Genomic DNA, 11283 nt, shown 5'->3' with positions numbered 1-11283 from the left:
GTTTTTTGAAATGGCATCCAAAATCCTAATAGTTCAAACTTCCTCCAATGTAGGAAATTTCCTTTTATATAGCTCCCAACTGTGTTTGAACACTTTCAGTGGCAGCAAGATCAGTACAGGATTACCTAAAGTAGGGACTCTGAGGCTGAAGATCTGTGACTGGTAGAGTTTCCCTTTAGGGGGTCCATGAGCAATCTCCTCTCCATTCCTGGAGTAGTCCTCCCTTAGGCTCATGACCTTAGGCTCATGGTAGAACACTGATTTTTTTTTTTTTATGTTTATTTATTTTTGAGAGAGAGTGTGAGTGGGGGAGGAGCAGAGAGAGAGAGGGGGGCAGAGGATCCGAAGCAGGCCCAGCGCTGATAGAAGCAAGCTGATGCTCTGCTCCAACTCCACAAACATGAGATCATGACCTGGGTCAAAGTTGGATGCTCAACCGACTGAGCCACCCAGATGCCCTGGACACAGACTTTTGTTTCAGAGTTCCCCTGCAACTTGCCTCTGACCTTGGTAATGGAATTACAGGCCTGCATGGGTCTGCATAAAAGGCAGACTGTTATGGCCCTTGATGTGGGCTATTTCCTGTTACTTCCCCCTCCTCTTCATCTTCCCTGCAAATGGAATGTGTCAGGTAGTGTGTTAAGGTACTATTAGTATAAGTTCTTATTCTTCCTCCCAACAGCCCTTGGAGATAAATATTACCTTTACCGATGAAGAAATTAAGGCTCAGAGAGGTGAAGTAACAACCAAACACAATAGCTAGAAATGAATATACCCAGTCTACTAATTCTAGGATGAAGCTCTTCCCTAAACTGATATAAAACAAAGCAGGCCTTTCCACTGTGAGCCTCTCAAGTCAATATCATAAGATACCACTGAAAATTTTGCTGACATCCAGGGATATTGCCTACTACATTCCCCTGGTAAGTCAGATCCATAACCCTTACATTAAAATGGAATGAGGTTGGTTTGATAAACTCCAACTTAGTGAGCCTGTGCTTGTTGCAATGATCACAACTGTCCTTTCAAAGTGCTCATAAACTACCAGCTGAAATTGGCATCAATTCTTCCAGTCTCCATGACTGCCTCTAAAAAAGCCCATACAAATTGAGCTATTTTATTTTTAAGTAATCTCTCCACTCAACATGGGGCTTGAACTCACGACCCCGAGATCAAGAGTCACAGGCTCCACTGACTAAGCCAGGCACCCCAAGGTTGAGCTATTTTAGTTATAAGATTCTGAGTTGTAATTCAGAAGATTAAAAAAAATTTTTTACATTTATTTATTTTTAAGAAACAGAGTGAGACAAAGTGTGAGCGGGGGAGGGGCAGAGAGAGAAGCAGACACAGAATCTGAAGCAGGCTCCAGGCTCTGAGCAAACAGCACAGAGCCTGAGGCAGGGCTCGAACCCACAAACTGTGAGATCATGACCTGAGCCAAAGTTGGACGCTCAATCGACTGAGCCACCCAGTTGCACCTATCAGAAGATTTTTAAAGCAAAACTATTATAGAAAATTTCAAACATATAAACAGTGGAGAGAATAGTATAATGAACCCCCACTTATCTATCAGTCAACTCCAATTCCCACTATTTTGTCTGGAGATTTTCACTGATTCAAAGTAGTTTGTCAGTTACTATAGCCTCATCTATCTGGGATTAAGAAACCTCTTGTTTATTCCACTAATTTCCAGCCTAATGATTATCTGTTTCTGTACCTAGCCCTATCACTATACCTGGCCCCAAAGCAGAGGCACCATGAATTCACTCCATTCATTCACTAATAAATAGTGAGGGCCTACTCTAGAAAATAAGGTCTTCGTTTGTAGATAAAAATCAAATGGGTTATATCAGTTGGTGATAAGTGCTAGTAGAAAAATAAGGTAGGCAAGGAGATAATAACAAGGGTTTTCTTTGTAGCAATGAGGGAAGACTTGTCTGATGAGGTAACATTTGAACTATGACTTGAGAAAAGTGAGGAAGGAAGTGATGTGGACATTTGGGGGAAAAGCTTTCCAGGTGGAGGGACCAGTTTCAACACAAATGTGTTTGGTATGTTTGAGAAAGAGCAAGAAGCTTAGGTAGGTGGGATAAAATAAGAACTTTGGACTCTATTCTGATGAGATGTAAAGCCTTTGGAGGTTTTTTTTCTTTAATGTTTATTTTTGAGACAGAGAGAGAGAGAGAGAGAGAGAAGGGGGGGGGGGCGGGGAAGGGCAGAGAGAGAGGGAGACACAGAATCCGAAGCAGGCTCCAGGCCCCGAGCTGTCAGCACAGAGCCCAACCTGGCCCTTGAACTCATGAGCTGTGAGATCATGAACCTGAGCCCAAGTCAGCCGCGCAACCAACCGAGTCACCCAGGCGCCCCTGGAGGGTTTTGAGCAATGAAGTGAAAATGATATGACATGTTTTAAAAAGATACACTTGCCTGCTGTGTGGAGAGTAGAGAGTACAGGACTGGAATAAAGGAGGGAGACCAGTGGTCCAACAGATGGTGGCTTAGACTTGGGTGAAAATGGGTGAGGATGGCGAGAAGTAGGCACATTCTAGATAAATTTGAATGACAGAAGCAACAAGATTTGCTTGAGGAGTCAGATGTAGGATGGGAGCGGTTTGGCTGAGAACCTGGAAGAATGAAGTTGTCCTTTAGTGACATGGGGCACACTGGGGGAGGAGTGGGTTTGTAGGGGGTGATCAAAATTTTTCCTTTGAGAGCCTGAGGCATGCAAGTGGAGATGATGAGGGGGAGTTGGACAAAAAGTCAGTGTAATGGATGGTATTTAGTCTTGACAGTGGACAGTATCACCTAGCAAGTGAGTGTGGAGAAAGAATTTGAGGAACAAGGGCCAGGCCCTGGGGCATTCTAATGATTAGGACTGAGGAGCCACCAGCAAAGGAAACTTAAGAGGTATGGCCAGTGAGGCAGAGGAGAACCAAGAAAAACTAGTGTCTCCGAAGCTGAGCGAGGAGTATCGAAAGGAGGTATACTTGAACTAAATAAAATTCTTTTTCTTCAACTGAAGCTCAGGGGCTGAGTGGTTTTTACCTACTCATGGCCACCTGTCTCTCAAGCAGTGAACCCAGAACAAAAGCAAATACCTGAGGGGTGCCTGGGTGGTTCTGTTGGTTAAACGTCCAACTTCGGCTCAGGTCATGATCTCACTGTTGGTATGTTCAAACCCCAACACTGGGCTCTGCACTGGCAGTGTAGAGCCTGCTTGGGATTCTCTCTTTCTCCCTCTCTCAAATAAATATTTAAAGGCAGTGCTTGTGGAGCTCAAATGGGAGAACAGAGACATCATAGCTCATAGCTGAAGCAGAGGGCCCTAGTGTCCACCTGACTGAAGATCCAGGCCTGTCTGCATTCATACAGAAAAAGTGCAGATCAGGGGTGTAGCTATTCTCCTAATTTTCCTAGGGATAGGGTCAGGCAAGGCTTCTGGTTAGTGTGGAAACCAGGCATGGTCTGGACTACCTGGGGAGAATGAAGGAAGAGGGGAAAAACTAGTGTAGGAACTTCACGACGTTGCATGTATTTTTCCACATCAAGCTCTTCCCATTTCCAAGGTGCCCTTTTCTATACGTGAGGAAGGTACTTCCTGAGGTTTAGACTCCCAGCAACATCCAGGTGGTGGTAGTGAGCAAAGGGAAGCCCGAGGTCCTGAATGATCATATAGCCCGCTGGTCCCAAATGAAGAGGGTGAGTGCCCATAACTCCCCATGGGGGAGGCCAGCCGGTAGTACAACAGGTAGTACCACTCCCTTGTCTCCCCGCAGAGTCGAAGGGACCACTTTGGAGGAAGAAGCCAAAACGAGGTAGATGCTTCATCCGGAAAAGCTCAATACATAGCATTCTACATCCCACCCTCAGCCCTGTAGGAGCCACTCTGCCTGCCCCCAACACACTCCCACTTATCTTACCATAAAACAAAGGGGAAGAATGGGAGGGGTTCTCCAATCATGCTTCAGTAACTGAGATGGATGGACAAAACTGTCCCTCCTCAGTCTGGGGCCAAAATGAATGCCCTGTGCCCAGAAACACACGATCACAGCTGTGGACAAGATGGCATCCTTCCTAAGCCCCACGGACTCCCCTTTGTGCTCCTGGACCACGAGGCACATCTGAGGGAAGACTTCTGAAGAACTACAGCTCAGCTCTGGTTCACTTTCCTTTTGACCCCAGTCTAGGCTGTCTCAGGTGTCAACCTTGGAGCAGTTAGGGAAGAGGACAAGTGCCCAAACCCTTGAATATCCCTGGTAACAAGGGCGCACTGCTGTTGTAGTGGTGGTGGTGATGGTTGTAGGGCAGCAACACTGGGGAAGGAATCCTGACTGGCGCCTGGATGGCTGGTAGCCTGGGGCCATGTGGGCCAGACTGTTGGTAGGCCAGCCTCACTTCTGTTCATGCAAGGTCCAAGCCCTGGGTATCCCAATAACATGGTGCCCATAAGTTCAAGAAGGAAACCAGAGGGAAAAGCAATGACATTGGTACTAAGACATTTATTACATCATAAAAAGTCCATTGTTGTCCTGTTTTTCCATATGTACATGCTCCTGTGGGTAGCAGTCCCTCTGTCCAGCCCCACCTGCCAACCCTCCATGGTGCCAATCAACTCTCCAAACCGACCAACTAATTAATAAAAGAGGAAGAACTGGAGGAGGTGGCCCAGGGCTGATGGGAATGGAGATGGGAGAAGGACACAAAGTGCAGAATGGTTGGCTTGGCTATCAATGCCTGACCACAGGGCAGGAGGGGCAGGAGGGCAGGCACTGCAGGCTGGCATAGAGATGCCTCCCCAGGGCTGCCAGGCTGCAGGCAATACCTGAGTGCGCTCTCAGGTTAGAACCCCAGGAATGGAGAGCAAAGGAAAAAGGTTCCTCAGCCTGATTGTGGATTCCAGGAGGGGCTATAAAAATTCTTTTTCAGGTCCCCATCCAAGTAGCAGCGACAGCAGCTCAGGCTGGGCCTGAGAAGTTTGTGGCCCTTGGGACAGGTGGGAGGGTGGCCGAGGACAGCCTGATAGGAAGTACTGGTCCTGATCTCTGAGGAGCCTACCTTAGTTGACCTCAGAGGTGGGCATGGGGTCTGTGGGGCGGGGTGTAGCCAGGAGGGGCACTGGTGAAGTGGCCTCAATGAGAGCAGGGTTGAGGATGATGGGCAGAGTCATGGGTGGTACACCCACCTGCAGTGGGGAGGCCAAGGGCTGCAGGATCAGTGGGGGCTGAGCCAGGGGAGGAGGCCCATCTGGAGTAGGGCTCAGTCTGCTGGGGCTAGACGCCACTGGTGATCCAGGGGAGCTGCTGTTGGCAGGCCGAGGGCCCTCAGGCTTCTCAAAGTCTACAGGGAGAGCGAGGGGCTGGTCAGACTCCCTCACATTCTCCAGCTGGCTTACCTAACCTCTGCTTTTCCCCATTGCTGTGAACAAAATGACTCCTACCAGGCTATGTAGTTGGCAATCTCCCCTTTAACGCATTCAAAAATGCAGTTACCTTATACCTACCCTCTATCTCCTTTGCTGTACCTCCAGTCAAGTAAATTATGGTCTGAAATTTACTAGGATCCCTCCTGAAGGGCAACTGCTGCATATTTATGTCAAGTCCCTGATCCAACTTTCTCCTCCCATGCCTGAAAATCTCAAGCAGGTAGCTCATCAGAGCTTATTTGGTCCTGTCACTTCCCACAGGAAGAGCAGGTGACCAGAATACTCTGGTTCCCTCCTTTCCCTGGCTCACAGCCCATGCTCAGTGGCAATCCCAAACTACCCTGGGCTTCCTCTTAGGCCTCCTACTTCTTGCTCAACACCCAGGAGGCTAGCTCAGAAGGACTCACCACAGACCCCCAGCTCAGAAGGCATCTCTGGAGGAGGTGGATGGCCAGGTGTCCTTGTGTCCCCAGCAGCAGGAGCCATGTGGGCTGAGGCCATAGGTTTTTGGGCATGTGGCTCCATGGGCATGGGGTCTGGGGAGGGCAGAAAAACCAGATGGCAGCTCTTAGTGTTTTCCTTCAAGCAGAGCCCTGGCTACCCAACAATCCTCCCACAAATATGAGATACAGAGAACTATTTATTAGCTCCAGACTCTCTGATGGGGACTCTTTTTGATAAAATTGAGCTAAGCCTCCTACCCTGGATGACAGTCTGCTTGAAGAGCTCATCTCGTAGGTGGGGCAGAAAACAGTCAATGCGCTCCCAGGTAATCTCCCAGAGGGCTGAGGGGCTGCCTCCTCGGGCATCTGCGTTGTGGAAAATCTCTGCTGTGTCCATCACCAGGAGCATGTTCTTCAGAGACTCAGGGATGGCCTCTGACTGTAGGTGGCAGTGGGACCATGTGGATGGGAAAGAGGGCATGGTGGAATATGGTAAGGAGGCATCCATCGAGGGAAAACAGCATGTCTTCCCAGCAGGTGGGAGAGGAAGCAGGCAGTGGTAGAACATACCAGTAAGTCACTGGAGCCTGCATGCATATACTTGTCCATGAAGTCCAGGATGGTCAGCCAGAGGGCCGCAAAGGTAGAGAGTGACAGCAGCGGAGACAGGTGCTGCAAGAAGACCTATGGCCCACCAGCCCCTTTTAGCAGAGGGGTCGGAGCAGTCTGCATCCCTCTCCAAGGCTGGGAAGGAAGCCTGCTCTATCTTGCATGGGAATCCTATAGCAGAGATTCCTCTGAATTCCAAGATCCTCCCAGGTCTCTGGGTTCTGCCGAGTCTCCACAGCTGGGGATCCTGAGCACCCACATTGCATCTCTAGGTCCTAGCAGAAGCCCAGCTTCCCTCCTTGCAGAGAGGCAAGTATGGGGAGAGTGGGTGGGTGAGGGCATTGAGCAGTACCTTAGAGAGCAGTGTGGAAGCCCTCATTCGAGTCTCCTCCATCCCACCCACATCTGCAGGGCTGATGTTCTCCAAGAGTTTGGTCAGTAGAGGAAACAGCACCTGGTAGGTAAAGAGCCAATGTCTCCCTAGCAGGGTCAGTTGGCAGCCTTGCCCCAAGGAAGCCAGGGGGTGGGGTGGATAAGCACAGAGCAGAAGAGAAAAATAGGATGCAGGCTGAGGACTGACATCAGGGGCTCTTCAGGCTGCCCAGCTCTATCTTAAGGCTTTGAACTTTGCCTTAAGACTAGAGGGGAGTCCTACCTTGTTAAAACAGGACTCCCACTCCAGGGCATCTAGCTTTTGCAGATCATGTACCAGTAGTGCTCGCTGCAGATAGGTCAGTGCCTGCATCCGCACCTGGCGCCGGGCATCACAGCACAGGCAGGCGATGCCTGAGAGTGAGAACAGGCTCAGGATCCTTCAGGCATCCTGATCCTGGTGCTTCCCAAGCTCCAGCTTCACTTCTGCCCCTGCCCTGCCTGCTCCCCTGATGTTTACCCTGCAGTAAAGGGCACCAACAGTGGGCCCAGAGGGTGCGTGAATCTGCTTCGATCTTCCGACCACCTGTCTCCAGGTGGCGCTGCTCCTCCGCCCACGAGCTGTAGATAGAGGCCGCTCTCGTGTGTAGGGTGTGCATCAGGTCTAACAACTGGGGGTCACAGGAGAGGCAGGATGAGTTAAGGTCCGTGGGTGCCCCCCTACCCCCAAAACACTGTCCCTGACTGAGTCTTCAAGGGAGACCCTACTACCAGTGACACCATACTCTACCCCTCCCACCCCGCCTTTTCTCTTCAACTTCATGAGCTAGTTGCCCCCTTCCAGCCAGTGCTTCCCGAAGTTGGGTATTACTCCTAGTGCAGGAGACGTGAGGAGGTGTGTGGAATAAGTATTTAGTAACAATGCATTACATGGTGAAAGAGGTACTTTCTTTTCAATTCTCTTTCATACCTTCTGATGACAGATTAAGCCTCATCTTATTAATTTCACCTTACAAACAGAAAGCAAACATCAGACTCAGAGGCTCTGGTGGGCAATAGTGTGTGGTCAACTTTAATAATTTTTTTGTTTTCAGGATTTTTCTACAGTTATTAAGGCAATTAGTTCTCCATTTATTCAGTGATATGAAGTCTGCTTGTAAAATAAATTTTATATACCTTGAATAGACAAAGAATAGCTCTGGAAGGATAGACAAGAAACTGGTGGCAGTGTGTACCTCTGGAGAGGGGAACTTAGCAACTGGGGGCAGAAATGGAATGCGACTTTTTTTTTTTTTTTAAGTTATGCGTGTTTTTTTTTTTTAATGTTTATTTATTTTTGAGAGAAAGAGAGAGAGACAGAGAGAGGGGGAGAGAGGGAGCAGAGGAGGGGCAGAAAGAGAGGGAGACGCAGAATCTGAAGCAGGTTCCAGGCTCTGAGCTGTCAACACAGAGCCTGACGCAGAGCTCGAACCCACTAACTGTGGGATCATGACCGGGGTCAAACTTGGATGCTTAACTGACTGAGCCACCCAGGCACCCCGGGACTTACTTTTATCTGTTTACCCTTTTCTACTTTTGAACTTTGTACATATGCATGTATTACTTATTCAAAACATAAACCTTAAATATTAAGGTCTGGATATTGGATAGGGGAACACTGTGGAGGTGGTGGCCAAGGTCCTGGGTTGGAAAAACAGGTCCTTCTCAGCCTTGGCTGTCCCTGGCTCTGCCCAGGCTCCCAATGTCACGAGGAGGGAGAGGAGAGCAAGTAAAGGATGCCATACTTACGTCCTGACTGACCTGTAAAGACACCGTATGGTAGCTGGCAGGCACGCCTTCATCCTCATCATCGTCACTATGCCCACCTCTAGTGGCATGTTGGCTGGAGGTTCGAGGCCGCCGAAGCACTGAGCCTTCCTTGGATTTCTTCTTGAAGCGGTTTCCTTTGCTGTCATATTTGTGACTCTTGCCACGTTTCTCCTGGGACTTGCACCCTGAGCAGAGCCAGACCCAGGTCACAATTCTACATCCATGGACACAGACGGCCTACCTTTTCCTCCCTTTCCCCTGTATATTCCCATGGTTACTCCCCAACTGCCCCTTCATTGGGTAACCCACCGCCATTCAGACTGGCCTCCACAAAGATGCGGAGAGTCTTGACGCAGAGCTCAAAGTTGTCAGGTGTAATGTGGGCAGCATCACGCACAATGAACGACAGAGATTCCACACATTTAAGCAGGGACTTAGTGTCATGTGGCCCGAGGTCCAGCCCCACTGTTAGGCTGTACTGATTGACCAGGGGTGAAGGGCCTAGCCGGCTGGGCCCAGGACCTGGCTTGGAGTTATCGATGTCATCCTTCCCCACCTGTAAAGTACACAAGAGTTGCTGGGAACCCAGGCTTGAGCCTGATCTTCCCCCTAGATGTCCTGCTGGAGGACCAGGAATCTTTCCCACAGGCCAAGGAGGGAAGACTCACCCACTTCCTGTATGCTCACTTACCACTAACCAACCGCTGTTGACCACATCAGCATCTGTGGCTGATCGGTGGATCTTGCCAGGCCTACAATGGTCAGCATAGACCTCTGAGTCAGAAGTGTATCCTCGGTCCAGGCTCACATCATTCTGATGGTAGGATGGGAGTTCGCTGTCTGATTGGGCCCCTGAGTCAGCAGGGAGAAGGGCAGAGTCAGGGTGGAAAGGGGGACACTGGGATGAGGGATGATTTCAGTTCTGAGAAGTAGGTGCTGAAGCCTGGCCTCTCCTCTCTCTTGGTCCAGCTTAGTTTCAACCCTGTCATCAGAGGGCTGGAGGATGGTCTGGACAGATTTTTTTTTTTAAGTTTGTTTATTTATTTGGGGAGAGAGAGAGGAAGAGACAGAGACAGAGAAACAAACAGACCATGAGTGGGGGAGGGGCAGAGAGAGAAGGAAGAGAGAGAATCCCAAGCAGGCTCTGCACTGTCAGCACAGAGCTTACCATGGGGCTTGATCCCATGAACTGTGAGATCATGACCTGAGCCAAAGTCAAGAGTCAGATGCTTAACCGACTGAGACTTCCAGATGCCCCTGGACAGATTCTCTCTTGACCAAATGTGGCAGCAGGCTAATTTGGGCTCCTGATGGTATCTAGTAGCAGCTGTCAGGGGGTGCGGGTGGTGGTGAGGACATAGTTTCTGATAAAACAGTCCTCAGGACAGTAGGAAGCCTGGTATTATAGCTGTTTATATTGCCTACTAGCTTTCATGCTGTTTAACCCATGGGTGCTGGGGAAAGGCCAGTGGGTACAGGAAGCTCTGGAAGCAGATGGCAGAAGCCAGGGGTGTCTAATCTGCTAAATGCAATAGCCTGTATTTTGTTTTCCTGTCTCAACCCCTGGGGCCATAACTGTTTATCTGCCAATGTGGGTCTCCCTGGGAAAGGGCTTACCAGCATCAGGTGCATCAGCCCTGGCTGTGGCCTGCAGTGCAGCTGGAGGTTTTACGCCTGAGCCAATGCATTCCAGTAGCGTGAAGAGGGTGGCCCAGTCATCACCTGAGTGGATGTTGGCTGCGTTGGTCTTAAGGAGTTCATGGAGCCCATAGGCTACCTGGTGACTGACTCGGGACAGCACGCTGGGCTTCATTAGTAGCAAAATGCGCAGGGAGAGCAGCACCTAGGTGGATGGGAAGCAGGAAGTGGGCACACAGCTTCTTGTCTAGTCTCCTTTCCCACCAGTTTTCTTAGGCCAGTGAGGATGGTTTGGCTAGGACCCAACTGGTCCTGCTGCTGGTCTTTTCTTTTTTTCAGTCTTTTTTTAATTAAAAATTTTATTGAGCTATGGATTCATATGCAGCTGTAAAACCTAACACAGAGAGATCTCTTCTATGCTTTGCCCCATTTACACCAACGGTAACGTTACGTAAACTATAGTATATGATAACCAGGATACTGATATTGATACAATCCACTGATCTTATTCAGGTTTCCCCAGTTTTACTTTACTCATATGTGTATTAGGTTCTTAGTCACCTAAGTCACTTAGTCAACTTAGTCACCTAATTTTAGGTCTATGTAGCCTTCGCTAGTCAAGATGCTGAATAGTTCCACCACCACAGGATTCCCCGTGTTGCCCTTTTATAAACACATCTGCCTCTTTTTTGCCCCCATCCCTATCCCCTGGCAATCTGTTCATAACTTCTAAAATCCTGTCGTTTCAAAAATGTCATATAAATGGAATTATATAATATATAGCCTTTTGAAATTGGCTTTTTTTCACTCAGTATAATCCCTTGGAGATTCATCCAAATTGTTGTGTTTATCAATAGTTTGTTGCGTTGGTTACTGAACAGTCTTAAGGACTTAAGGACATATGTCCCACAGTTTAACTATACCTGTTGAAAATCATTTGGGCTGATTCCAGTTTTGGGCTATTACAAATAAAGCTTCTATGAACATTCA

General features: G+C 48.9%; 1 protein-coding gene across 12 annotated transcripts in view; it reads right to left on the bottom strand.

The window, feature by feature from the left end:
• Positions 1-4479: 4479 nt before the first annotated feature.
• The window catches only part of GBF1 (golgi brefeldin A resistant guanine nucleotide exchange factor 1), a 119666-nt gene continuing 112862 nt past the window's right edge, over positions 4480-11283 (bottom strand). For 8 of the 12 annotated variants that reach the window (XM_053909867.1, XM_053909866.1, XM_053909870.1 and 5 more), the window contains 11 exons: positions 10273-10498; positions 9347-9507; positions 8965-9211; positions 8635-8840; positions 7367-7517; positions 7130-7260; positions 6827-6928; positions 6436-6549; positions 6124-6304; positions 5830-5958; positions 4480-5337 (listed from right to left, as the gene is read on the bottom strand). In XM_053909867.1, coding sequence (XP_053765842.1) covers positions 5057-5337; positions 5830-5958; positions 6124-6304; positions 6436-6549; positions 6827-6928; positions 7130-7260; positions 7367-7517; positions 8635-8840; positions 8965-9211; positions 9347-9507; positions 10273-10498 — 1929 coding nt within the window. In that variant the 3' untranslated portion in view covers positions 4480-5056. The remainder of the gene's footprint in view (positions 5338-5829; positions 5959-6123; positions 6305-6435; positions 6550-6826; positions 6929-7129; positions 7261-7366; positions 7518-8634; positions 8841-8964; positions 9212-9346; positions 9508-10272; positions 10499-11283) is intronic. The other 4 variants (XM_053909869.1, XM_053909871.1, XM_053909876.1 and 1 more) reach the window with 1 other exon arrangement.

This window comes from Panthera pardus, unplaced genomic scaffold, assembly GCF_024362965.1.
Source record: "Panthera pardus isolate Hobbes unplaced genomic scaffold, ASM2436296v1 HiC_scaffold_22, whole genome shotgun sequence".
Taxonomy (NCBI): Eukaryota; Metazoa; Chordata; class Mammalia; order Carnivora; family Felidae; genus Panthera; species Panthera pardus.
The sequence above is the reverse complement of the archived record's forward strand: the minus strand, read 5'-3'. Positions and strand labels throughout refer to the sequence as shown.